The sequence below is a fragment of the Hippoglossus stenolepis genome, chromosome 8 (genome assembly GCF_022539355.2).
Source record: "Hippoglossus stenolepis isolate QCI-W04-F060 chromosome 8, HSTE1.2, whole genome shotgun sequence".
NCBI classification, from domain to species: Eukaryota; Metazoa; Chordata; class Actinopteri; order Pleuronectiformes; family Pleuronectidae; genus Hippoglossus; species Hippoglossus stenolepis.
The window spans coordinates 2,587,544-2,615,363 of NC_061490.1; the positions used below are offsets into that span (position 1 = coordinate 2,587,544).

Consider the following 27,820-nt stretch of genomic DNA (forward strand, 5'->3'; position numbering starts at 1 on the left):
GAGACATGGACAGGTGTTATCATGAGTTTTGTATCGGAACATCTTACGTTAAGTGATAGTCACTATATATATACAGCATATATATATATATATAGCTCACCAGATAATTTTGTATGATTAATGATAATAAGCTATATTGTCTTCAGACCAGGTTTTTTGTGGATCAATTGCTTTCTTCTGCCTCAAGATAGCAGTTTGCCAACAGTGCCTGTTCACACCTCATTCTATGACCACCATGCCCAGGGGCACTCGGGTGCAAGGGCATATGCTATTTGCACAATTACATGTGAAGGATCAGGACCTGAGTGAACTTGAAAATCTCTTCAAGGATCAAACAAGAAACAAACTACAGTTAAACTTGTCAGAATTTTCTCATTGCTAATAAAGTAGTAAAATCTTGTTCAGAAAATACGATGAGACCAGTCTGGTTTGTTTCCATGAATCCAGTTGAATATGTGGATCAGTTGTAGTGTGTGTGTGTGTGTTTGTTTTAATGTGAGAGTGCATACACACCTAATGCATTCTGGCAAGCCATTTCCATTTCATGCAAGGCCATGGATCGTCCAGGGGCCGCAGGTCTCGCTCTCTCCTCTCTCTGTCTCACACACACACACACACACACACACACACACATTGTAAGCACTGTAAAACTGGCCTCACGTCTCTGCCCCAGCCAGATAGATTAATTAATTATCCAGGCCTCCTCTTTTTTCTTTGCTGAGCCAATTACTCTGTGGCTGAGCCTGTGGTCCATATACATGTGTTTAGGTAGGGAGAGGGTAAGATTGTGTGTATTTGTTCCGAGTACGCTACACACAACAATCCCACTGTCATTTAATACGAGAGTAGCTCTGCAATGATATTGTTTCCTGTGAAAGGATAGTATATATATGTGTGGGTATTTGTTGGCTTAGGAAGTTGAGGCTTTTAATTGGTGTGTCGTGTGTGCGTGTGTGCGTGTTTGTGTATGTGTGGGTCCGCTAATGATTAGCGTAAGGAAGGTCTTGGTGGGCCAGTGGTTTCTCCCTGACCCTTGACCTAAAATCATGTTCTGTTATATAGACATGATTTGGTTTGTATAGATAAAGATGTTTCCATATCAGAACATTTGAAACTTCACCTCATTCTTTACTTTCTTTTTCTTCTTTAACTTTTGTTTTTTATTCAATATGGCTCAACTGAAAATGTTCCTGTCCTCTGAAACCCTGAACTACTACAATGCTCCTGTGAGTGTGTCTGCACGTAGTGTGTGTGTGTGTGTGTGTGTGTGTGTGTGTGTGTGTGTGTGTGTGTGTGTGTGTGTGTGTGTGTGTGTGTGTGTGTGTGTGTGTGCGTATATGATTGATGTGTCAGCAGATAAACTGGGCTGAATTAGCCAAGTGTGTGTGTGTGTGTGTGTGTGTGTGTGTGTGTGTGTGTGTGTGTGTGTGTGTGTGTGTGTGTGCGCATGTGACATACACCGATTCGCCCTGAGGGACAGGGGAAGCAGAGCGCTGCACCTCCTGCAGGGGGTGCCATGTCTCCCGGCAGGGGGGTGCAGCAGGCAAACAGAGGGGTTCCGTATACCCTCCACACACACACATCCCACCCCATACACCACACTGAGCTCCAAGATGTGGGGGTTGTAGGGACCTTGTGCTCTTCTAAACCTCCACTGATGAATAATTCATGTACAAATAGCAATCTTGATATTTTGCTAGGGGTTAGAAAAGCAGTTGAAATTCAAAATAAAGTTCTACAACAGCATCTGCACTTATATCTTTCCCTTCTCCTCCTTATTCAGAGTTAACATTTGTGACCCTGCCCTGGCTGTAGTCTCTGTAGAACCAATCAATATTCACCAGTAGCATTTCATTAATTCTCTGTTTGGGGTCCTGGAGTCCCTGGACTTAACAAGGTTAAGTATTCATACTAAATGGCTTTTAAGACACTTACTTAATTTGTATCTGCTGTATGTTTCAAATTTTCATTACAGAAAACGTTATTTCTGTTTGGGGTCTTGGAGACTCCAGCTGCAAAACATGGCTAAATACAACAACAATGCTAACTGGAGTTTACCTGCAGTTTGCCTTTCACACATGCACAACGCAGCGGAAGTTTCTCTGCACAGACGCGTTCACAACAGCAACAAATCCTCAGCATTATTCAGGCGAAAGGTGGACACCGTCATCAGCTCTTATCACCACAAACTCTCTTGACATCTTTGTTGGTGTCTTGTACGCCGCTTTTTCACTGGGAGATAATTGTTTTTAGTTTTTATCATTTTTGATGATGACGCCTTTCGCGCTTTAGAAGCGTCATCAATACCCCCCACTCGTTCGCGGTGAATCCAGCGGGGGGGGGTCCCCTGCTGTGTTCACACATCGACTTCTCCCAGATTTCAATGGACATTATACAGGGGCCAAGTCCGTAGAAACTGCGGAGCATCTCACTCTGACATTTGCGTTCACACATGTACCTCCTCAGAGGAAAATACGGAGGATCTGCAGAGTTCAGTGCCCGTGTGAAAGCAGCTTATGTCTATACCCTATGTAGCAATCCTCCTCTAAATCCCAGTTGACTCTGTTTAGGTTTTTGTTATTCGTGTTTGAAAGGTTTCGTCATTAGACAACTATCTTGGAATACCTGTAGGTTCTAGTGACCCACACATAAGCACCAAAGCACCATAATATCATCATATAGGATAATACGAACACTAACCCTTTGACCATCAATGACTTTTGGGTTAGCAAAATTATTTTTATGCAATATTTCATTTTCAAAAACATGAAATAGTTATTATGTTTTTATTGTTCCTGTATTTTGTCTATTTATTGAGGATACAAACTCAGTTTAAGGTATAGTGTAACTTTTGCGGCCATCTTTACATACACACATGCATTAATGTGGTTAGAAAAAAAGAAACAAAATATATATATATATATATATATATATATATATATATATATATATATATATATATATATACATAAATGTGGTCAATTTTGCTGTTCGGCTGTTTTAAACATACAGAAGTGGAGACTGTGGGACCCCAAACAACAATGCAGTAGAGCCAATAATGTAAACAAAACATGAGAGTCAATTTTATAAATAACAAACAAAGAATTACACATTTTGACATTGTTAGATGTAGATTCTTGTATATTGACGTGTAATCCAATAATGCAATCATACAATCATTAGCCATGTTGTATTTGTTGTTGAATACACAACGTTTGAACTTGATGTAACTCCCATGATGAAATCATGTAGCAGTTGTCATACTGCTCGATAAACACATAAAAACAGACTTTGTTTTTGATGTTTTGTTACATTTCATTTTGCTCGATCACTTTTAGTGACACGGCATCAAAAACCTGTCCCTTTGAAGAGGCAAACAAAGACTCCCGGTTCAGTGTTTGCTTTGTCCAGAGTGAAAGGGAAAGCACTCGGGACCAGGGAGGGAATCGTCTGCCAAGCTTGTAGTGCAGCCTCACTCGCCCTCACACTCTCTCCCTCCCTTTCTCTCTTTCTCCACAAGGGCAGAGACATCTAAAAGGACTGTACCTTGGTATGAGTCCAACAAAGGCTCTCTGCTGAATTTCATCCTCTTTTGAATTTGTGTTTGAATAACACAAGAGCTACAAATCAAAATATGTTGGACACTGAGAGTGAGGTCATGGGATGTAGATCATTGTGGCTTCCAGAGAAGTCTCCTTGAGGATGGGAAGGGTGGCTGCTACTTTGACTGATGGCTGTACAGACTGAGAGAGCCGTTTGGTGCCCATTCTCCTGAGACTTACGTCCATGCCTGTGCCAAACCCCTCATTTCCCCCCCTGCCATATATTTCATTAAACTTTCAACTCTTTGCAAGGTAATTCGCTTGGCATTTCAAGGCTATGCTGTTGAAGGCTGCTGAGTGCCTCTCTCTCTGTAATTTCATGTCAGAGCAGATATTTGCCTAATACAGTCATAAAAAGTATGCTCCAAAATCTTCTATGTACAAAAACACACATTCAGAACAGGGAAATGGATGAAACTGTGGAACATCCTACAAAGCTGAGCAGTGCGCCGCAGCATTTCACGGTTACAGCCATGCAGGTCCCAGTGGCACAGATATAATTAAGACCTCCTCTTAATTACTTAATAAGCCTAATTAGTAACATTTCTCAGCAGCAGATTTGGCTGTAAGAGCGATGGAAATCAGACGGATGTTAAGTCTATTTGTTATTTCATTTAAATCCTAATGTTAATGAAATTAGTGCATCATGATATAGGAGAAACAAACCACCCAGGGATTGACCATAGGGTTAATGCTGTTTTTTATGCTCCTGATAAACATTCAATTAAATAGTACAAAGGGTGGACAAAAAAAATATTAGAAAACAAGAGTAAATATAGTTTTTGTTGGTGGCTCAAGTCATCAAGCATTTATTGTATCCACTCTTTCTTCATTTTTAATTACTCCATGGCCAGATGTGAGGGAGAGGTGCGTGACGCTCACCGGGGGTCTGCGATGTTGTTGTCTAAGGCAGCTAACTAAGGCAAGCCCACCAATCATGCACTGGAGCTGCTGCTGCTGCATTCTTGGCCACTTAATTAGAAGTTGTTGATACCACAGAAGGTGTCACCAACCTTTTCAGGCACTGAACAGATGGTGTCCCCGCTTTTTGAGGTCCTGCCAGTGCCCACTCTGGGGCTCCTGGGAAAATGACCTAACTCACAGGCAGCTGCTTAGTGCGGCTTGAGTGATTCTTTACAGCCACTTCTATTCGGGAGGACTTAGCAGGACATACCAGTGCAAACAAGGGGTGAGAACGCCATACTTATGTCCCCCAGAAAGCTGCAAAAATCTGTTTTGGTTTCAGCGTTGCAGTTGTTAAAACTGTGGTTTTTAACGACGTGTGTAGAGACGAGGCAAAGACCTCGACCCCTGGAGATCTTGATATCTCTGTGCTAGCTGGGTTTGTGTGCACCTTTCTCCGCCGCTGGCAGATGGTGTGAATATCAACAGAGAAAGGACCTGGGAAGGCCTGCAGAACAAAAAGTGAAAAGGGTTCCTCGACAGTTACAAAGAGGCCCCATGGATAGGTGGGGGGGGTGAGCGGGGGTGGCCTTCACCCTAATGGATAAAGACATGGAGGGAGTAAGAGTTTGCTAGGGCATTCGCCGTCGACGAGTGAGAGTGGATGGAGGATATGCGAGGGCCGCAGATTCGATATGTGCGGAGGCGGGGGGTCGGGGGTTTAACATGCTTCGTGCTGCGTGGACAGAAGATGTGCTGTCACTCTGTAGTCGACTTGGCTCAACCTCCCTCCAACCACGCAGGAGGTGGAGAAAGAACAAGTCGAAAATTGGATGGCTGTGTTATGTGACTAATTGCTTGATATGCATTACATTACGTGGGTTTCTTCTTAAAGACATTTTAATCTTAAACATATTTTTCGGCAGGAATTCTATGACAAAAATCCTGTGATTAAACTTCTCAGGAATGTAACAAATCACTACAAAAATCAATGTTGTTCTGTTGTTTGAAGAAAATCCCAAGCCTCTAGCTCAAAGTAGCAGTGTGCTTCCTCTCCGAATTCCTTGCCACTGTTGATGAGATGGCTGAAAAGCTCTCGAGTCTTCTTGAAAAGTGGTTCAGTGGGGGACAAAAGATCTGTCATTTTCATCATGTTGTGTCGTGGGTAAACCTGTTTCCTGCAGCTTTCTCTATTAGATATATGTCTGTGTGGGTTTATAGACATGGAGCTCGGGCTGGCCGATCGATCTGCGGGAGCTATGGCATTTAATAGGTGCACCGCTCTCGCTAAGGGGTACAGGGTGCGTCTGCTCCAACTCTTCACCGCTTTCACAACCTCCCAGAATGACCTTGAACTTCAGTAGCGCACCTCAACCCTGCACACCCGTCTGCCTAATGCTATTATGCTGGGCCCTACATGCTAAAAGTCATTGGTGGTGATAGTGGCTGATTAGATTGTGTCCATTGATCGTGCAGCGTGCTGTTAGGACGAGGACGGTGTGGGCTGCAGCTCGTGCCTCTCTTCCTCACGCACACTGACAGTCTGAGACAGAGGAGATGGAGCCCCATGCAGGGCAGCAGATTGAGTTATTGATCAGCCCTCTCCGTTCGCCTGTCTCTGTGTCTCTCTCTGCTGCTGCTGCTAGAGACCCCGTCACCAGGATAATGAATTTCACTTATTGCAAATTAACGGCATAAGGTTTGTATGGTAATAATGGCGGAAAGTAGCTCTTTGTCACCCCCTCTGGATTTCCAAAAGGAGGAGGGATGAAGGTTGTTACAGCCCTGTTACTCAGTCTGAGGACTGTGATTTAAACAAGGGAGAACTGAAAGAGAGTGTGTGAAAATGAAACATTTAAGGAGAGAATTAAGGAGAGACTTATGAGGACTGTGATTTCAGCATCACTGAAGCAGCAGAGGAGAGTTCTGATGCAAGAAATTCAGGTTTGATGGAGGAGAGTGAAGGAGAATTTAAAGAGGAAAAGAAGACTGAATGACAGGCTGCTCTGTGGAAAGGAGAGGGCAAAGAGGAAAGATGAGAGCAGATGATTCCGAGGAGACATAAAGAGATTGCGAAACAGGAGTGGTAAAGTGGAGGGGAGAAAGTAAGATAGGCAGTGGTCATACAGTCACCAGGCAGTGATGCCGCTTAAGGGACGCCCATTGTGTCTCCAGCACCCAGATTGGGGTGGTGAAGAATGAATAATGAGGCTTGATTACAGTCCATGAGATGGCACATTGTTCAGGATCAATCCTCCAGGCAATTACAGGCGGCACAAACAGCAGCCCTCAGCCTCAGCCCGGACAGTGCAGGGAGCAATTGTGTCAGAGGCCGGGCATCATCTTCGTCAATGACTTGTTGCCTCCTCATGTCGGAGCCATTAGCACTTACTCTGCTCCTGCAGCACATTCAGCCGCCCACATGAAAACCCTCCAGCTCACATGTGTGTGAGGATATAAGTGCTGCCACATGCTTGTTTACCATATACATCAGGACATAGTGTAATAGTGCATAACAGAGTGCATGTTTCCTGCTTGTTTCAGGTATGGCTTTGGATTGTTGGATGCTGGGCTGATGGTACAGCAGGCTGCACACTTCAACTCGGCTGCTCATCAGAGAAAGTGCACCCAAGAAGTCGCACTTCACCCCACCAGGTAAAAGTTATATTTTGTCAGCTTTTACATGTATGTTTATGCTACCACCGTGGTTTCTAATGTTCAATTCATGTGTATAATATTATTGTTTATATCATCTAATTTTGGTGTAAAAGCCTTCACAGTGTATTAGTATGTGGTATGTTTTTTGGGCTATTGAATGACAGATGATGATTTTTGGATTTGTTAGGATCCTTTCTTCGGGAGGCAGGGTCAGTGTGAACATCCCGTCAGAGGCCTGCAGTGGAGGGACTAATGAGATCAGTAATCTGGAGCATGTTCAGGTTAGATGGATGTTTTTACATAAAATCCAATATCGTGAACATACAGTGGTATGTTCGTAAATCTTTAAGTCTTTTCAGGATATAACTTGCATGTAAACATACGGGAAAATGTTGTAATGTCTTGGCATCTATTCTGAATTATTTATGTGACAGAAATAGGTTAAAGGTTCAATGTGTAGGAATTAGTCAAATCAAGTTGTAAAGCTATATATTCCCCCCCCCCATCAAAGCTCAAAGCATGTAAAACCTATGGTGGCCTCCAGGATACGTAATAGGAAAGCCCTTCTCTGGAGCCAGTGTTTGGTTCGTTCATTCTGAGCCAACACAGTGAAGCCTGGAACATGGCAGACTCCAGTGAGCTTTGAAAGATGCTAGCAGATGGATTTTGTTGCCTCTGGAGAGAGCCAAGCTTGCTGCTCTCCCCTACTTCCAGTTGCTGAGCTAAAATGTCAAACTATTGTTTTAAAACACACAGGGTTAACTGCAATAACTGTGGAAATGTCAGTCTTCACCTAAAGATAGATATTCTCTTATGTAGACTGTTTTGTGTTTTGGCAGTAAAGCTGCTCTTACAGCCTTTGTTTCTCACCCATGTTTCCTGTTTCCCTTGACAAGATCCAAATCGAGAATTGCAACTTAACTTCTACCAACAACTGGGGAAGCCACAAAATTGTTTTCAGGTTTCTGTGTCATGTGTTTTCTCTGAGAATAGAAAAGACAAAAAAATGGATCTTACTGTGATGTGTATTTTGTCGGCTATGTCATTTGCAGGAAATGGCAAAATTGTGTTTTCTTGAGTGTAGGCACATGCATGCAAATGTGTTTATGTTTGACTGTGTCAGCAGTGTGTGTGTGTCAATGCACGTGCACATTTGAGTGAGAGTTATCTATGTTTGTGAGTGTGTGTGTGTGTGTGTACTTGTGAAATAGCAAGAAGAGGGAAAGAGAGAGAGAGAGAGAGAGAGAGAGAGAGAGAGAGAGAGAGAGAGAGAGAGAGAGTGTGTCAGCATGTAAATTGAAAAGGCTTCATCTTTGCGGCTGTGCTCCCTGGCAGAAAGCGTGGGTCAGACCATCGCTGCGAGGTGTGATTGATGGATGTGTTGCCGTGGTAACGCGCCGTAAACAGGAGCGGGCTGTCAGTCTTTTTGCAGCTTGGCGGCTCTCTCTGCGATGTGCCATTGTCACACCAGATGTGCTGCTTGTGATGAACAGGGACAGGGAGAGTGTTTACTGGGGGGGAATGGGGGGGATTGAGGGGCACACACGCTTATTTAAATCATCTCGATAATATTCCCCTCAGCCTTTTTTGTGACTGTGTTTTCTGCTCTCTTCGTTTCTTTGTCTTTATCTTTTGGTGGACAGATCATTGCTTTGTCCATCTGTGTGGCACACACACACATTGCAGCTACACTGATTTGATTTAAACATGAGGAAACAATACAGGTTAGCACTGCACTGCAGCATTTCCAGAGTCACTCTGATTGACCTAATCATGTTCAATCACACAGTTTGTCCACGTGTCTCAGATTATGAGTACAGCAATCTCATATTTTAAAAGAAGTTGGACATTTTCAGAAAATGCACTAGCTTTCTCGTTTGTAAAGAGTTAGATGAGTAGGCTGATTTCACTCACATGTCTGTATGGTAAATTAAAACCTGCAGCTAGCAGCAGGTTAGCATAGCTTAGAATGAAGACTGAAAATGGGGAAACACTTTAATCCTTTAAACACACTTTAAACCATTTGTATAAGTGCAATATTGTTTGTGCATATATCCATTATACAGGTATCTCTAAAAACAAATGTCTGAGAATGACTTCGCCTTCTAACAAACAAAGTTAATCTTTTCTTCTTTGTAAAAACTTTGTAAAAACTCAAAACTTTCACTGATGTCCATCATTAACCTTTTCACAATATATATTTTATCATTAGAAAGTCACTCATAATCAGCTTGGAACAATTATTAACTTTTCCTTTATTCAAATTCAGAGATGTGTTGTGGAATTCACTGAATGTGAAGGTGAAGTTGTTATTGCCTTTCGAGCCTTTAAGACACAATTGAAAGAATCATTTCTTCTCAAACTTTGTGGTAAGATGTTTCTGTTAGTTGCACATATTTACTTATTTTAGTTCTTTCTAATTCTCTCCTTTCTTTTTTATTGTTTGCTTTTGGGTTTCATTATATGTGCTTGTCTTTTGTGTTAGTTTGTTTGTTTGTTTTGTAGCAATAAAATGTTTATGTTTAAATAAGGAGAGTACTCTGAGAGTACTCTTTCCTCATTACATATAGCCTACATTATATCTGTTACACATTATTAACTGTGTGAATCAACTAAAGAAATTACAGTTGTTCTGTACACAATTCTCCAACTAGCGTCTCTGAATCTAATTAATACATTATAGTTACTGTATCTCTGTTGTCTGATCTTGTCAAAGACCAAAGTGTAAAAATGACATGTGATGGTTGTTTCCTGACCAAAGTTAGAGGAACCATGTAAACAACTTTTCTTTTCTTCTTTAACATGTTCTCTGACTGACCCTACACTTTCTCGACTTTTAAAGTAAGATTTTTAATTTAATCTGTACAAGTATGTACAAGTAAAGTAAGTAAAGGTCCCCCTGTTAATAGGCTTTTTTGGGGTAGATTAAATGTTTTCTTGTTGAGGGTTAAGGACAGAGGAAGTCACACCTTGTTAAGCCCTATGAGACAAATTCTGATTTGTGAATATGGGCTATACAAATAAAAGTTGATTGATTAATTGATTGATTGATGAAATTATTAAAGTCAAGTGTTTTTTTCACCTTATTAAGACAGTTCCTCATTTAATATTTCTGACACTTTCAATAAACAGAGGTACTGACAAGCTGTGAGGAAACATGCGTCATCACTGGAAGATAAAATGTTTATATTGCTCTGTCCCTGTGCACCCACCTCCTCCCTCTTGTTTTCCTTCTTTGACCTCCATCAGTCTCCTTGTTCACACCTCCCTCTTTTTCATGCCTCCACCCTGGCAGCAGCCAGTGGCCAGATACATTATGTTTTCAGATTGGCCGACTATTGCCATTCTTGTGAACGTGATATCTCAAGAACGCCTTGAGAGAATTTCTTCAAATTTGGTACAAACATTCATAGAAGGTCAAAAGTTCAAAGTCATGTGACCTCACTGTTTTCTGAATGCGATAAATCAGGAACACCCAGAAAGAATTTCATTGCATTTGGCTCAAACATACACTGTAACTCAAGGATGGACTGATAAGAATTTGACTAACGGTCACCTTAAGTACGGCAGTATGAATGCCTCGAGAGAATCCTTTTAAATTTAGAACACAATCATTTACAATCAAAGATCAGATTTTGGTGGTCAAAGGTCAAAGGTCCAGATCATTGTGGCCCACAAAACGTTTTTTTGGCCTCTTGAAAATAATATCTCAACCCTGCCTTTAAGGATTTTATTCTGATTAGTTATCTCTTGGGCTCAAAGATTGACTCATTAGATTTCCGTGGTCAAAGGTCAAAGGTCATGGTAATTCCATATGAGTGGAAAGAGATGTATTTAGACTGTAACTTGTCTGGGTGACAGAGGCATACAACCCCAGTGTGGTAATTTCTGGCCACCTGTCTCTCACCAGGTGACAGTGAGCATCAGCGCAGTGTGTCGCGGCGACCTCTCCATAAGCCTGCAGTCTCCAGGTGGCACAGTCTCACTGCTGTTGGACACACGACCCAATGACGACTCCACTGACGGCCTGATACACTGGACCCTGATGACTGTGCACTGCTGGGGGGAGCAGCCACGAGGCCTGTGGACCCTCCAGGTGAGAGAAGCAACCTGCTGCAATCTGTTTCTTTGCTTTTTCATATAACTACATTAGCAACACCTAGCTGCTGCACAACTGTATTTTGTGCTTGGTGTTAACGAGCAAATTTTAGCATGCTAACATATTAATCTTAAATGGTGAACGTGGTAAAAATTACACCTGCTTAACATTAGCATAGTAACATAGTCATAATTAGCAATTTGTTCTAATTGAGTTCAGTGGTAAAGATAATTTAGTGTTTTCTATTTTTCTTCACTATTTTTTGACTTTAGCATGCTTTTAGAATTAAGCTTTTTTCTGTTCCACTTTTTGGATCCATTCACCTGTATATATTCTTCAAGATGACCTACAAAAATTGTTGACTTTATTAGCTTCTCTAATGCCTTTGATACAAATTCGTATCCAAAGAAGAGTTGATGGTGTAACTCTGCTAGCAAACAAAATCAACCAATACAAGTAATCTTGGCAAAGGTTATTTACTAATTTTCACATACCCTCCTGCATGGAAACCCTATTTCACATGATATAGAAATTATTTGCTCTGCTTCACATTGTCTTCCTCCTGTAGCTGTGGTGTATAGAAGTTTAAAAATAGCCCAGCACAGCACAGTTCAGCTCAGCTTGGTTCAGTTCATTTTGCCATAGCAATGTGAATCATCCTCTACTTTCATCTCTGAGCTTCAGCCAAGCATGGCAATCTTCATTTTCCTCCCCGCACTCTTCCCTTCCTGTTTTTTTTCCCTCTCTCATAAATGTGCTGATGTTTGATATGGAGGAAGGAGCTAAAATGGAAGGGAAATTAAGACTGGAAGGTTAAGTAACCTTGGCCGGGTTTGACAGACACAATACTGCCGACGTCTGATTAGAATCCATACTCACAGACAGTAGCGCACTGAGGTCATTTACTGTATACGTGTGGGTGGTAGCAGTAGAGGTGGTGGGGGGGCTCTTTCTGTGTATGTATTTGTGTGTGTGTATGTGTGCAAATAGGCGTCAGTCCTTGTAAACAGTTGGAGGTTTATAGAGAAAAAGCTGTGAAGATGAAAGACACCCACCCCCTGTCCTCTATCACCTCCCTCTTCCTGCAAACACACACACACACACACACACACACGTATTCTATCTCTCTCTCTCTGTCTCTCCCACGTCCTCGTGCAGATTTACTGTCCCCTCTGTGACCAATTACCAGGACCCGGTGTGTCGCATGAGATGGGGAGGAAAGACCGTGAAGCTGAGCCGCATAACGCCGGTGCTGCTCATTATCGGAGGGCCAAGACGAGTCACCGTGATGCTTGCAACACGAATTAGCGCTCGCAACTGACGTGCTGCATGCCTTACCATGCCACTAATCAGCATACACACATACACACTGATTGGTTCAACACTGGTTGTCAACTTTACCATAAATTAGAGAGAAACATGTTTACACACAATCATAAATACAGGGCGCCAAAGTGTTACAATGGTTGATGGTAACATGCTTCATCTTGAAATAATGTCCAGTACAACCCAGATTTTGAATACACTGAATATCTCTTTTATTCGAGATTAAATATCATGGCTCGTTCAAAGGTTACTTCTACTAACGGCTTATTATTGACTGCTAAGTCCCTGATACAAGTACAGTAATTTGTCAAATTTCCTTTTGGAAATTGCCTCTGACAAGCAGCCATGGCAATTAAATCTTGAAATGTATAGAAAGCATAGACAGAAACCGAGGACAAGAGCAGAGAGACGGACAAACAGAGGACTATTACAAAAGACAGAAGGAGGGATGGTAGAGAGTTAAGGGTAAACTATAAAATTGAGGACCTGGGAAAAGACTTTAACTGGACTATCTGCTGGATCAGTGTTTAAAACCTCAAGGGCAGCGGAGGAGGGGGCACGAGGAGGAAAGTCTGTGGAGAGTCTATATTGATTCGTTATGATGACAATTGTCAAAAAAGTGCTGTGGTGCTGGTGGAATAAAAGCAGGACTGAAGTGAAAAGGGAGCGAGTGTTATGGCTCGAGGCTCGGCTGACCTTCCAGGTCTGTGAAGGGGACGAGACCGCAGGGCTGGGAAAACTCTCTCTCTCCATTCTCTTATCTGCTCTCCTCTGTGCTCACTCTACCGCCATCTGTGGTGCCTATAGGCTCTGCTCAGTGCTTTTACTGTTGATCAGAGACAATATTGCTCTGAGTATTGCACAGTATGGAAACCCCACACAGCACTTTGCAGTATAAACCAGTCCGACATGATCTGAGAACAATAATATATCAGCACCAATGGTCGATATAACGCTTATAACTTCAATTTAATAATAAGCAAAAGGGAAAATCTTAATCCAAAAATTTTATTAAGATTTTTCATTTGTTTAAAATTTTCTCAGAACAATGTAAAATTAAGATTTTGGAGCCTCTTTTGTCGAAATTTAATTGAAATGTCAGATAGAAAAATAGAAAATTGATAAATATCAATTTCATCAATGATATCAATGACATTAACAGTTAAGAGCAGTTCATAAGCAGAAAAAAGTAAATCACATATTATTTTGACCCAGTTTTAGTTTTAAAATACATCACCTCTGCTGCTGCATTTACACATGTTGTCTCAGGCCCTGTCCCAATTCCTCTCCGGCACAAGGGAGAGGGCTAGAAAATCTTTCCCTGGGAATTGGGACACCACTCGCTACATCATCACCATTACAAACTTGGTTTGGTTGCGTGAACAGCGATTTTCCTGAAACTCTTATTACAGCGTTTCAATGACTTTTCATTTGCTACTAGAATAAAATTTGATATTTTGCAAAGGTTATTTTGCAAGATTTCATACTTAAATCTATGAGCATTAACCTGCAGCAGTCGCCATGTTGAGCATTTGGGATTTGCGTCTACCCCTTCATTTTTTAGAGGGAGTCCTGGATACACTACAGTTGAAGGGGTGTTTGAAGGCCTAGATGGCCACTATCCCTACAGAACAACACTACCCCTTTACAGCCACATGCAAAAACCAGGGGTTGGGCCAAGGGGTGAATTTAGACAGGGCCCTCTCAAGTTTTCACCTGTGGCACACTGGACACGGTAAGGCAGCGGAACGGCTTGCTTTTCATTTCCGCGCCCATTTGAACAGATTAGACCTGGTACCGGCTGCTGCTGCGGCGCAGTTTAGCTGCGGTTCAGCCGTGGAAGCAGTGCTGCTCTTCTAGAGGATAGAGGTCTCGCCGATTTTTTCCGCATTCCTTATGCTGTTCTCAGCAGAATAAACATTGATCTTTCACCACAGTTTTAATGCTCTGTCGAATATTTCTGAAGACAAATAGTTATTGTCTGTCGAATATGTCACAAAGGTAAACGTTTGCAATGCTTCCTGTACCCGTTTTCAAAATAACTCTCCAGCGTTTCTCCTGACTGAACCCATTAATTTGTTTTAAAAAGTTTTTTATTTTGAAATATTTGCAGGAGCAAAAGATGCATTGCTTCATACTGTATAGTACCGGTATTTATTTGAGCACATAGGACTTATTTAAAAAAATACAGTGATCACAACAGATGATGGGCAGTAGGCTCTCTCTCTCTCTCTCTCTCTCTCTCTCTCTCTCTCTCTCTCTCTCTCTCTCTCTCTCTCTCTCTCTCTCTCTCTCTCTCTCTCAAACACGCACACAAAACCTGATGCGCAATAGGTAAAAAAAACCTTCTCATTCCGGACCACTCGTTATGGATAAAAACAAAATGTTGATGTAGCGTGACATCATAGTAAAACTTCTGTTATTTATGGCCATTTTCAAGTCAAACCCTATGTAAAAACACAGCGGAGCGACAGTGATCCCCGGGCGTTAAACAGAGACTTACTTTCAGTAATATTTCCACAATACTGATCTAAGTATATCATTCTTTGGTCTTACTTTTTGCCATTGCTGTTCATACAATTTTGTAGAAACTCAACAACCAGATGTAAATAATCTTCTTCCTGTGTACATCGGCACATGCATGACCAGTGCGTTGTCACTTGGACTCAAAGATGAACTGATTAGATTTTCAGTGGTCAAGGGTTTTGCTGACCTAATGAATCTGGAAAAAATGTATGTAGACAGAAACTGCGCTGGTCGGCGGAGGCATCCAACTGCAGTACAGTACTTCTAGTTTTTAATGTAGCAAACAGTATTTTAAATGGTGTCTTCCTGTAGCTCTACTACATAACCAGTAGGTATTCAAAGGGAAAGATGTGTGTATATTTGTTAGTAGGGACATTATTAGGCTCAACTTTAAGAGAATTCCATAACCACGAACAGCCAAATGCACAAAGATAAATTAAAATATAAAAACACGTACACATCACTCTCTTCTCTAAACCACTCTCCATGGCTCAATGCAGCCCTGCCCACAGGGAGATTGTGTGTTTTTTTGTGCAGGTTTGTTTGTTTGTGTGTTTGTGTGTAGTAGGGTGACAGCGGTCTTTGAGCAGAGACATCTCTGATTCCCAGAGGACTTGAGACTCAAGATGACTGTGACTAGTGGAGCTGTTGGAATATAATGGCACTATTTAGCCTGCAGCACAGTGGTTGCACACAATCATACACACATATACACACACACACACACACACTTACATGCACACACGCGTGCGGACACAGACACACAAACACACACCCTTCCTGGTCATGACTGACAGATCACATATTTACCATCATCACCCCTGGTGCTTCGTCTTGAGTCACTCCTGTTCCTCGCCTCTTGTCTCCACAACAGATTACACAAACCAAACACACACAGTGAGAAACTGATAACACAACAACCAGCGGATAATTTAAGAACTATGGAGTTTCTGCTGTGCATGTGGCTAATAGAAAAAATATTACTGGAGTTTTCTTGGGAATATGAAAACTACTTCTGAAATAGCTAGATCTGATTCGACAAATGTTTCATGAGCTTTAGAAATAATTAAAATGCAAATATCTAAACACGGTCTCAGAATGTCCACCCCCACAACAATGACCCCTATGGCAAAAACACATCAGGTTTTTTATAGTTTCTTTCACAAGTTAATAGTCATATTTGAAGATATTAAATATCAACACACGGTAACATAAGGTTATCAGTGAAAACGTATCAGATGATTTCCTAAAGACTTAAAGTATAACAAGGGTAATCGCTCAAAGAAAGACTCAACAGAACACCAGATATTATATGTACCCCTAAATGCTTTTTAAATATGATAATATAACATTGACAGGAATAAATAATAACAAATTCCGATTTTTAACACATTTTTGATCATTTATTCCATAAGCGAGTTACATACTAACACTATTGTAGTGCTGTTACAGTGGATGTCAATGCAGGTGGTTACAGCTCAATACACAGATTCTTTTTTAATACAAACGGAAAGTAAGACAACTAGAAATAATTAAGAAACAGATGAGGAATGTTGAACATTCTGCCTCATTTTAAGTGGTGATATTAGGTTTGATTTATGAATAAAGTTGTATTACTTTCAAAGGTAGAAATGTAATTTGATGCACTGTCGCTTACCTCTAGTAAACAAGTGTATAAACATCTCCAGACTTTACCAAACTCACACACAGCATCAAGTTTGCTAGGAGCACTGTCAAAGCCTCCATAGCTGCAACAGTGGAAACAAGTTCACTCGCACATTCACACAAATGTGTACTCTCACCCACAAACATATACATACACACAGACACACACACACACACACACACACACACACACACACACACACACACACACACACACACACACACACACACACACACACACACACACACACACACACACACACACACACACTACTCACTCACTCTGGCCCAAGGTGGATTTCTAGAGGTGCATACATTTGCATATATCTGCATGTTTAATGAGTTTAGGGAGATCAAGCGATCCGAGCGGCCCTTTGTGGGTATTTCTTTTCTTTTTTTTCTTTGTGTGTGTGTGTGTGTGTGTGTGTGTGTGGAGGTGGGGTGGGTCTCCATGTAAATATCACCCACTGTGTGTTGGCACCCGTCACAGATGGTCGGGGGCGAGGGCACCCTGTAGGCACAGGATACCTATTTCTGTTTGTCTGTGCGCTTTGTGTGTGGCTGGGAGGCAGAGAGAGTGTGACTCTGTTTTTGCACACGCCTGTGTTTGTGTGTGTGATTGTGTATACTTTGCACTGTAGATGGTTGTATATGTCATTTACTATGTGTACTTTTGCAGTGTGTCCATGTTTTCTTCTGTATGTGTTTGCATTTGTGTGTGTGCACTGTGTGTGTGTGTGTGTGTGTGTGTGTGTGTGTGTGTGTGTGTGTGTGTGTGTGTGTGTGTGTGTGTGTGTGTGTGTGTGTGTGTGTGTGTGTGTGTGTGTGTGTGGAGGGGAGGTGCGTGTGTACAACTGTGTGTTCGGTTGTCTGTATTTAAGCTGGCTGCACTCTGTGTGTGTGCCTGCATGTGCATATCTCCCAGCATGTAGTGCGGCTGTGATGGCCCTGTTTTGGATGATTGATGTGTTGGAGGGAGCAGCGAGGAGCTCAGGTTGGGCCAGAGCCTCAGTCTGACACACTGCTGCTTCCCTGCTGCTTTACATATGTAGACGCAGCAAGACTCCTCCTCCCCTCCCATCTGACACTGGCTCCCGCTCCAACACAGCCAACACTCACAGGTTCTTTTCAGGGTTTTATTTTGAAGCCTCTGTTTATTTATCCTTGCATTCCAGTATTGTGTTGCTTCCTGTTTCACATTTTACATCTGATGTTTGCCCAGTCCCAGTCCCAGGGCGTTAAAGTAATACAGACTAATTTATTTAGACCTCGACATAAATAGATTGTGTCTGTCTTTTCTCCACAGGTAAATATTAAACTTAATGACAACCAAATACCATTTAACTGCTTCAGTTTCAGGTTGTTCACGCTGAGTCATCACCACACTGTCATAGCTTACTGGGACATCGTTAATAGTACTTGTATTACACCATGAACAGGACTGTCAGGTGATTACCACCTAGTTAAAAATAAGATTTAGCTCATTACTTTAATATACTATATATATATATATATATATTACCTAAATCTTCTCAGCCAGTGCTGGAAATCAAACCAACAACTATCCAAGCACGAATACTCATTATCTTTTCTCTAATTTGCTCACAGCCCAGTGAGAACTCTTAAATTGATTTCTAAATATTGTTTTTCACGTTGACATGTGGGACCGTCCCCGCCTCCTTGTAGCAAGTGGTAATTTTTTAATTGGTAAATTAGTATTGTTCATCCAAAGAGAGGGAATCAAAAGAGCCATAAGAGCAATATCTTAAAAGTCACAGTAGGTGATGCTGGAGAAAACAGCAAAAGTTGATTTTTAAAAGACGGCAGTTGACAAATATTTTCATTTTGTTGATAGAGCTTTTCATTTATTCATTGTTATCAGGATTTCAGGAGATTTAACAAAAACACCTTTGAAATAAATCATGTACCTTTAATGTAGGCAGATTTAGTTGTTGGTTATGTTTCTACAGGATTTGAAAGTTACAATAGTGCCTTCTGTTCTAAGATGTTTTCCCTCTTTTCATCTCACTTCATCTATCATACTTTGCCTCCTCCTGTCTGTCTCTCTCCCGACCCGCCTCTATATTACCACCTCTCTCTGAACTCCTTTCTCTTCTCGGGCTCCTCCTGTATCGCTGGTTCTCACTTTCCTTTCCCTGACACTCAGTTGTTTCTATATCCTTCCATCTCTCCCTTATCACTAATCCTCCCACTTCTCTCTTTTTGTTCCTCAGTAGTTTCTCTCTCTGGCTTTGAAATCCTTTCCCTTTCCCCTCTGTTCCCCTGCTTCTGCTAATCCTTTCATTTTCTTTGTCTCTCTTTTGTCTAAAAGTCAGTTTAATTTCTCTTTTCTTTATGCCCTGATTTTTTTCTCTCTGATTGTAGTTCTCACAGTTGTATTCCACTGTAGTGGAACATTATTTTAATCAAGCCATAACAAGTGATATATTTCTCCTTAATTACTGGTCAGTTGTAGGCAACTAGTGGCCAATTTATACAACGATAAAGAGCACCTATGTCTGATATCATCACCAAACATGACGTGATATTTTACTGCTACATAGAGTTGTATTGTTAAGTAATGGAATTCAAAAACACTATTCATAGATTTCAATGGCTCTTGTGTTAAGTCGCTTTATCTTCAAAATTAACTCCAGCTCAAATAAAAACAATCAGGCAGCTGAAAACCACTTGACTCATGAGGTTTCCCAGCGACAGTGGGGTCACAGCTCCTAGGAGAGCCGTGTCGACTCAGTAGAAGGGCATGCTGGGAGGCTGGAGTGCATGAGAGGCATATCGATCTACCTGTAGCATCCAGCTGTTTGTTTATCTACAACAAATCAATGCAGCGCTCAGCTGGGGGCTGCCATGCCTGGCCTCTGGTCTGCTTGGAGAACTCACACACAACACTCTCACACACATAAATACATGGCACTCAGACCCTTTCACTTTTAGTACACTTTATTGTGTTGTAGTTTTAATTTTAAATGGAGAAATTTGATAGTTTTGCAGGTAAATCTTAGATTAGACTCTTGTTTTTTATTTGAAACCTTTCAAAAATCAAAAGCTGAAATTTCCAGTCAACAAAAGTGCTCCGACCTTTTGCTGTGGTTCTCCAGATTGTGGTCAGATACTTTCTCTTTGATTAAATTATCATTGAGATGTGCCTTGAACTTGACTGGAGCCTACATGTGGTCAATTGAACTGATTGGACATCGTTTCCAAAGGCATAGACCTGTAAACATAGGGTCCCAGAGTTCACACTGCATGTGAGGACTAAAACCAAACCGTGAAGTTCTCTCAGACCTCTGTGCTAAAATTGCAGTGAGGCATAGATCAGAGCAAAGGTATAAAATCAAGTGTTTCTAGATGCACAGAGGTTTCAATAATTGTGAAATGGAAGACATTTATAAACACCGGTACTCTGTGTAGAGTTGGCCATTCAGACAAACAGAGCAACTGGGCGACAAGGGCCTCTGTCAGGGTGGTGACCAAGAACCCAACAGCCAAAGAGCTTCAGGCGACCACTGCTTTTTTAGAAGAGTCGCTTGATGGAAATCACCTGAAACAAAGACAAATGCAGCCAACTCATAGTTTGTCAAACAGCATTTAAAGGATGCTGAGAGCATGAGGGAAGATTGGCCAAAAAATGAACCTCTTGGGCAGAAGTCCAAGCCCTCCACTTGGCAAACAGCTGGCACTGCTCATCACCTGACCATTCTTGCAGTGAATCATGGTGGTAGCAGCATCAACCTGGAGGGTGCTTCTCAGGCAGGGACAGGTCAGAATCAGGAGAGGGATGTATCTGCTCCAGACTGCACTAAACCACTGGGACAACAGTTGACCTCTCAGGAAAACAATGACCCAAAGCAAACAGCCAAGACAATGCTGATGTGGTGATTGGACAAATTGCTGACTGTCCCTGAGTGACACAGCCCGAGAGACCCATAGAAGCTAGTTCGCAGGTGCTTCACATCCAACCTGACTGAGGTCAAGAGGATCTGCTAAGAAAAATTTGATAAACTGCCCAAGTTCGCAGGTGTGCGAAGCTTATACACTTACCCAGACCAAAGACCCAAATAGGTCATTTCTGATCCTACAGGTTCAAAGATAGATTGTTTAATACATTTGATAATAACCCTAAAAATATATTTTCACTTTGTCATTATGGATTATTGAGTGTGAATTGATTGTCAAAGTTGGCAATTGTATTTATAATTAATTCCCCTACATGTGTAAGTGTGCAAAAGGTCCTCCTGACCCCTTCACTAAGAACAACTACAAGATTTCTGTCACGTTCAGTGAAAAGTATCAAACTACATGATATCAAACTACATGATATCAACCTAAAGGCAAGAAAACTGATTCAGCATCTGCCCCAGCATCTTGTTTTTGTTTCATCCATAACCTCTATGATGTGTTCTCTGACAAATACTAGTGCAGAGCATCTCTGTGTTCACACCTGTGAAAGGCGAAGCTAAAGAGAACTGATGTTGCTGCCAGTGTATTTACCAATGGATCAATGCCACAAGATTTGCAAAACTGAAAAACAAGCCTACAAACAGTGACACAATAAATAGTAGTTATCTATTGCAGCACCGGATCATTAGTGACTACATGACCATATCCTTATTAAAAGCCATTTGAAAATGATCTCAGTCATCAGTTCTGTACATAAGGAGCTTCCCACATTGACCTCTAATCAGAATAGAATGTGTCCATATGAGGATGAATAAAAAGGCCCATTATAGTTCCTGTTAGATGCACTTACTGAGACACAATCTCTTAGAGGTACCACCATGCCACTGAACTCCTCTAGGCATATATGGATGAGTTCAATATGATCAAATTGAATGAAAAGATACAAATATTAATTTAATTAGAATGAGTTGTGCTGAATAATTCCTTTTATTCTTTAAGCAAATGCCTGCAGTCCAGATGTGTGTGTACAAGCCATCACCTGCGTTTCCTCTTTTCTATTTACAAGTGAAGAACAGCTCTTGTACCTTACTTAAGAGACAGGATTGGCTTTTTTTTCCTTGGGTTGATAAAAGTTGGATGGTAGTTTTATAGAATAGTTTTGTGAACAAAGTTGAATAAGTTTAACATCAGTCATCAGGGATTCCTCTATCTCTACTGTAAATGTATGATATTAACTTTTGGAAGTTTTCCACATGAATCATTTCATGATGCTCTTGCTAATGTGTTTGTTTCTAGGTGACTGACCACAAAGGCAGTGTGAGGGGGTGTGCGAGGCTGACTGAAGAGGAGGCAGCCGGAGCCTTGCTCGCTGTTACACTCATCCTCTATGGCACCTACCACCCACACCGGACCACGCACGGTAAGTGTCAACCACTTGCAGAACTTTGAACTCATGCAAACTTAAGTAAGCGGAGGCACGGTTACTGTAAAAGGTTTGATTACAGCATCCACTGAAAGCCTGAAAGTAAACTGATGTACAAATTCATGAATGAATTGAAAAGAACAGCAAATTTTGTGTGTGGGTATGCAAATTTAAATTTCATCAATCCCATGTTTTTCTGTGGAAAGTGGAAGCAGGAAGCCAAAACTGACCTAGCCCTCCTCCCCCACGGCCACCTGCCTCCCACCTGCCATCTCTGCTTCCTTGGCTAGGGCAGTGTAGAGGAAGTCAGTCGAGCCGCTGACCACAGGGACTGTGATGTGTAATTACAACGTGACCCCTGGCTGCCCCTCCCCAATCCCACCCCCTCCCCCACAGTGTGTGTCAGCTCCCCCGGTGCACACACCTCGTTAGCCGCACCGGCACGAAGCCACAGCACCGTCCTCCCTGTCCCTGTCGGGGGTTTTGGGTTTGTTAGAATCACCGAGGCATGCTGGGAGAGAGACACTGAACCAGACTTTCCTGTTGCTCTCGGTCAACAGGAGTTCCCAGTGGTTATGGAGGTCCTGGAATTTCATGGACTTTTGAAAGATAGCCAAGACAGATAAGGGACCTTAATAAATTAGAAGTTAAAGTAAGGAAATCTGACTGATTGGATTTTCCTTTTTTTTACTCAAAACTGTATCCCCCCCCCCTCACCTGCATTTAAATCAAAAATTCAAATTTCAATAAAAACCACAACACAAGGAGGGAAGCACATTTTTAGGGCAAGAAACTAATCCAGCTCAGTACTGGAAACCTGGAAAGAGATGGAGAAGTTGTGGAATTCAACCGGTAGGGCCACAGTGGGACCCTCTCTCCCTTTTCGCGCGTTTGTGTGTGTGTGTGTGTCTTGCTCTGTTGCTCTCTCGTCTCTTTCTGTCAAGATGCTGATCTCTCTGTTGAGAAATCAATGGCTCTCCCCCTCCTTCTCTCCATCCATCCATGTATCCCCTCTCTATGCTCCTGGATCTAACCCAAGTTCAAGCTGTTAGTCAATCTGCTGTCTACACGCACACGCACACACACACACACACACACACACACACACACACACACACACACACACACACACACACACACACACACACACACACACTATAGGCTTACTCATTTACAGGTTCTTCCAGTGTTGCAGCTTCTCAGACTTATCCCCAATGACATCACCCTGTAGTTGTTTACCACACGGTGCTCTGAACTTCAGCCACAGTCGTTACATGCTGATTGTTATTTGCAGTCAAATAATTAAGGTAACTCTCTGATGAAAGTTTGGGAAATACATTTTACAATACATATTAGAAGACCGATACCATTCTCATGTCTGTAAACTAATTGTGTTGGTGATTAGCTTAGCTTAGCGAACAAAGTGGAAGCACGAGGAAATTGTTTTTGTACAGCAAACGAAATACATGATACTTGTTGAGCTTTAGAGGTGCCACTATGCTGATTTTATACATTCTGACAGCGCTAAGCTAGCTGTTTAGCCTCTGCCTCTGTAAAATGGGATGACACGACTGCTCTCCAAAAAGGAAGCCAAAGCATCTCTTTTCCACAGATCATGAATTCAACCTCTTCAATGTTAGTAGATGGGCAAATATATTTTTACAAAAGATGTTTTCTGTCACACTGATGTATGTACACTGATGTATGTACATTTTTTCAGAAAATTTGATTCTAATTAGTTATTTGATTGAATAAATATAGGGTGAAATGTATTGATTGAGAGCTGAGACTGACTCCTGATTGGTTGAGTGCATGTAACGATGAGATCTCACATTGTAGTTCTATTCCCTCATCACTACTGTATTAGACTATGGCTACTAATGTGCAAGATGGCAGCATTTATATTCAAGATATTTTAATTTCATTTCTGGATAGTGGGCGGAAGTGGCGGGACGTCATCCATCTTTAAATGGGACAGGGTTTAGTTTAATAAAGCACAGAGGTAATGATGTCTGATAATAATAATAATAATAATAATAATAATAATAATAATAATAATAATAATAGCTTTATTTTTTTATAACACTTATCTAAACAGGTTACAAAGTGCTTAACAAAAATCCATGGCAAAAAATTAATGAACTAAAATAAAATGTAATTCAGTTGAATTTTAAGAGCAAAATCATAACATATTAAGGTCAGGACCTTAAAATGTATACAGAATCCCAATAGTTCCCACAATGAGCAGCACTTTGGCGACTGTGGACAGAAAAACTCCCTCATTAACTGGGAGAAACCTCTAGAACCAGACTCAGTGTGGGCGGCCATCTGCCTCGACCGGTTGGGGTGAGCAGAGAAAAATGGGGAAGAGAGGGGAGGTGGGTGGTAATGAGAGGGAAAAAAGAGAGGGGGGATGTCTAAAGCAGTCCTATTTAATGCAATAAGGAGTTCAAACAACACAGTATAATTACAAATCGCATGTTAAAGATGCTTTTCTATCAAAATAAGTTTTGATCCACCAAGCAGGCCACATGGCTTTCACAGTCAGATTTACCTTTAGCCCCAAGTTCGGCCTGTATCATTGATAACAAGGCAAAAACACTGAAGATATGTCCCGAACATCCGCTGGCGGCCACTAATAACTGCTAACATCAACTGTTAGTTGGTAACCTAAATTGTGCAGAAGACCTTCAAACATACAAGGGATATTCACCATCTAGTCCTATATTTTAAAGTATATACAGTCTGTGGTTTGTACTAAACTTTGCAAACTATCTCCAAGCTCTAGCTTAACATTTAGTGTGAGAGAGGTCAAGTTCCTCTATCTCTCTACAAGAAAGCAAATTAGTGTACTTCCAAAAATGGGAAAGTAATGGCCAACGTGCCACTGTCCTGTCAGTAGTCTTTTTTAAATAAAGTAGTCACCTACTAACAGTACTAACAGTACTAACGATACATATTTAAGAATGTTTATTTTCTAAGCTTATTTTGACGAACACAATGTGCTTGAACAAGGAATTAGGAATTCTGCATGGATGTTAGACGTATAAATTACCCCTCTGTAATTTCTGGTCCCATTATTACATTACATTTCATTTAGCTGACGCTTTTATCCTAAGCGACTTACAATAAGTGCATTCAACCACGAGGGTACAAACCCTAAAACAACAAGAATCAAGAAAGTACAATTTTCTTCAAGAAAGCCAAACTACAAAGTGCTGTAAGTAAGTGCCATTTAAGTGCTACAAAATTTTTGGTTGAAACTTTTTTTCTTTTCTTTTTTTATTCAAGGTATAGTCCCCTAAATAAAAAAAATCTTAGATTCACCATTAGTGCATCCTCACCAAACTGAGAAAAACAAGTTTCTTTATGAAGCTGACTTTGTGCACAGAGGCTTTTGTCACATTGAAAGAGGAAAGGGTGAAGCACAGTGTTGCAAAGTGTCTAAAGCGTCAGAAGCATTAGGTTTTCTCTCAGTTGCAAAAAGGGGTTAAGCACAAAGCATGAAAACATCCACAGAATATAAGTATACATTGGTATAGCATGCAGAAGTGTCTCAGGGTGAATTTTCGGTTTTGTACAATGTCCTTTAAGAGTGCTTATTATTTACCATCGTAACTGTAAGTGCTTGGGCAGAGTTTATCATTTAGCAGGGAGCTAGAGAATGTCAGAATTTAGGGGAAGACCACTGTCTCTGTCCAGAGATTTACTTTTATTAGAGACTCTCCACTTTTTACTGGAGAGATTTTAATGATTTTTGTCCCTTTCCACGTCTACCTGATAATTATTATAGACCACACACATCCCAGTGGGAGTAGAAATTACCGAGCAAATAACGTATACTGATTTTCTGTGACCCCTGTGTCCTCTGTTAAATCCTCTGCACCTACTCCAATCATTGGAGTAGAAAAGAGATACCATTGCCATTTTATATAAGGTACACTTAGCCCAAACTAATGCAGTTTAATCAAACACCCTGCAATAAATCCTACCTTCATGCACTACAAACTACAGTCTCCAAAGTGACCATGAAGTTAAATCAACACTTGAACAACAACTGAACATAACAACCTTCATAAAGAACAGGATTTATTGCAGGGCTGTTGTATTAGACAGCATTTATTTTGGCTAAATAAATTAACTGTATCTGCTGTCTTAACTGCAACTAAATTAAACTGATTTCTGGGCAGGAAGCACAAATATTTACACAATGCAGAGAAAATAAGGGATTGTTAGAACATAGTTATTGAATCCATTCCCACTTCTGTAACACTCAACACCTGCGAAATATACGGCTTATATATAGAGAATGTATATAGTGGTAACTGATGGATGATTATGACACCTATTATCTCATTACTCATAAAGAAGTGGTGGAATTTCACAAAATCCCTTTAACTTCCTTTAATTTTAATTGACAGACTCATGATTCCAGTTTTTTGTATTTATAATTCTAACATGTCCCTATTTATTTACCAGTCTGCACATTTGCTGCACAGAAAGTTATGATGTTGGTGGAATTGTAATAGACATTGAATTGAATTGCATGTAGAGAAAAAGTAAAACCAGCAATGCACTTAATTTGTTCTCTGCCAACATCCTTGATGTTTCCTTTGTGCCAGTCCCCCCTGAAGACACCACGTGGCGAGCCTTACACTCACGATGTGTAGGATGAAGCTGCAGCAGCTCCAACCAACCCGGGTGTCTTTTGTGATCCAGCTTCATCCGTGTGTTTGAGCGCGTCCCTCCACCTCTCTATGTGTGCGCTACCCATGTGTGTTTATTTGGTGGCTGTGCGGGAAGTGAAGGTAAATTGCTGTGATTATGTGGCAGTAATTGAACAGGGATGGAGTGTTTAATTGAGTTGTTGTTTCCTGATGTTTCTTTGTAGCAGGAGCTGCTGCGCTGACAGGTGCCTCGTCTCGCCTCACTGAGATGAGAGTTTTTTTTATATACCATCACATAGGCTTTGTAGTGTGTGTGTATGTGTGTGTGTGTGTGTGATGTTGTTGCTGGCGCTCTGTGTGTTTTGGCTCAATGGTGTTTGTTTGGCTGAGGAATATGTGTGTGGGCTTTACTGTTTCAGCAGGTTCAGGAAAGCGTGGGGTTTGAGAGATGCTTCTCTGAGCTCTGACAAGTTATACCCAGTGTTTACAGGGACGTATAGTTTAAAATCTCTTTGTCTATTTCAGAATCAGAAAAACTTAAATGATCCCCAATAATGATAATAATAATAATTATTATTATTGTTGTTATTAGTATTGTTATTATTATAAATGCACTACAAGTTAATGGATGCAATGTGCAGAGTCTGACGTCTTGCCGTAACAAAGTAGATGATGTCATACACGGTTCTCATGTAAGCAATAACCAAGATGGAGTGTGAGAATTCCCTGGACTTGAAGTTTGGACGTAGCCCTACTGCTAAACAGTTCATGTCTGTATGTGTCTACCTGCCTGTCAAAATGTGTATATTGGTGCTTATGTGCATGCATGGTTGTGTGTGTGTGTGTGTGTGTGTGTGTGTGTGTGTGTGTGTGTGTGTGTGTGTGTGTGTGTGTGTGTGTGTCTCTCACTCTATCTGATCTGCCTCCTGGGCTCTATGGCCCAAATCAAATGGTAGGAAACATCAATTTACCCATCCCCTCTCCTCCTCCTCCTCCCTTCTTCTATAATTTCTCCTCTCTTCTTCCTCTC

General features: G+C 41.2%; 1 protein-coding gene across 2 annotated transcripts in view; it reads left to right on the forward strand.

The window, feature by feature from the left end:
- LOC118114289 (furin-like protease kpc-1) overlaps positions 1-27,820 on the forward strand; it is a 173,044-nt gene that overhangs the window by 138,779 nt on the left and 6,445 nt on the right. For both annotated transcript variants that reach the window (XM_035164652.1, XM_035164653.2), the window contains exons 14-17: positions 7,050-7,160; positions 7,351-7,444; positions 11,074-11,259; positions 21,997-22,120. In XM_035164652.1, coding sequence (XP_035020543.1) covers positions 7,050-7,160; positions 7,351-7,444; positions 11,074-11,259; positions 21,997-22,120 — 515 coding nt within the window. The remainder of the gene's footprint in view (positions 1-7,049; positions 7,161-7,350; positions 7,445-11,073; positions 11,260-21,996; positions 22,121-27,820) is intronic.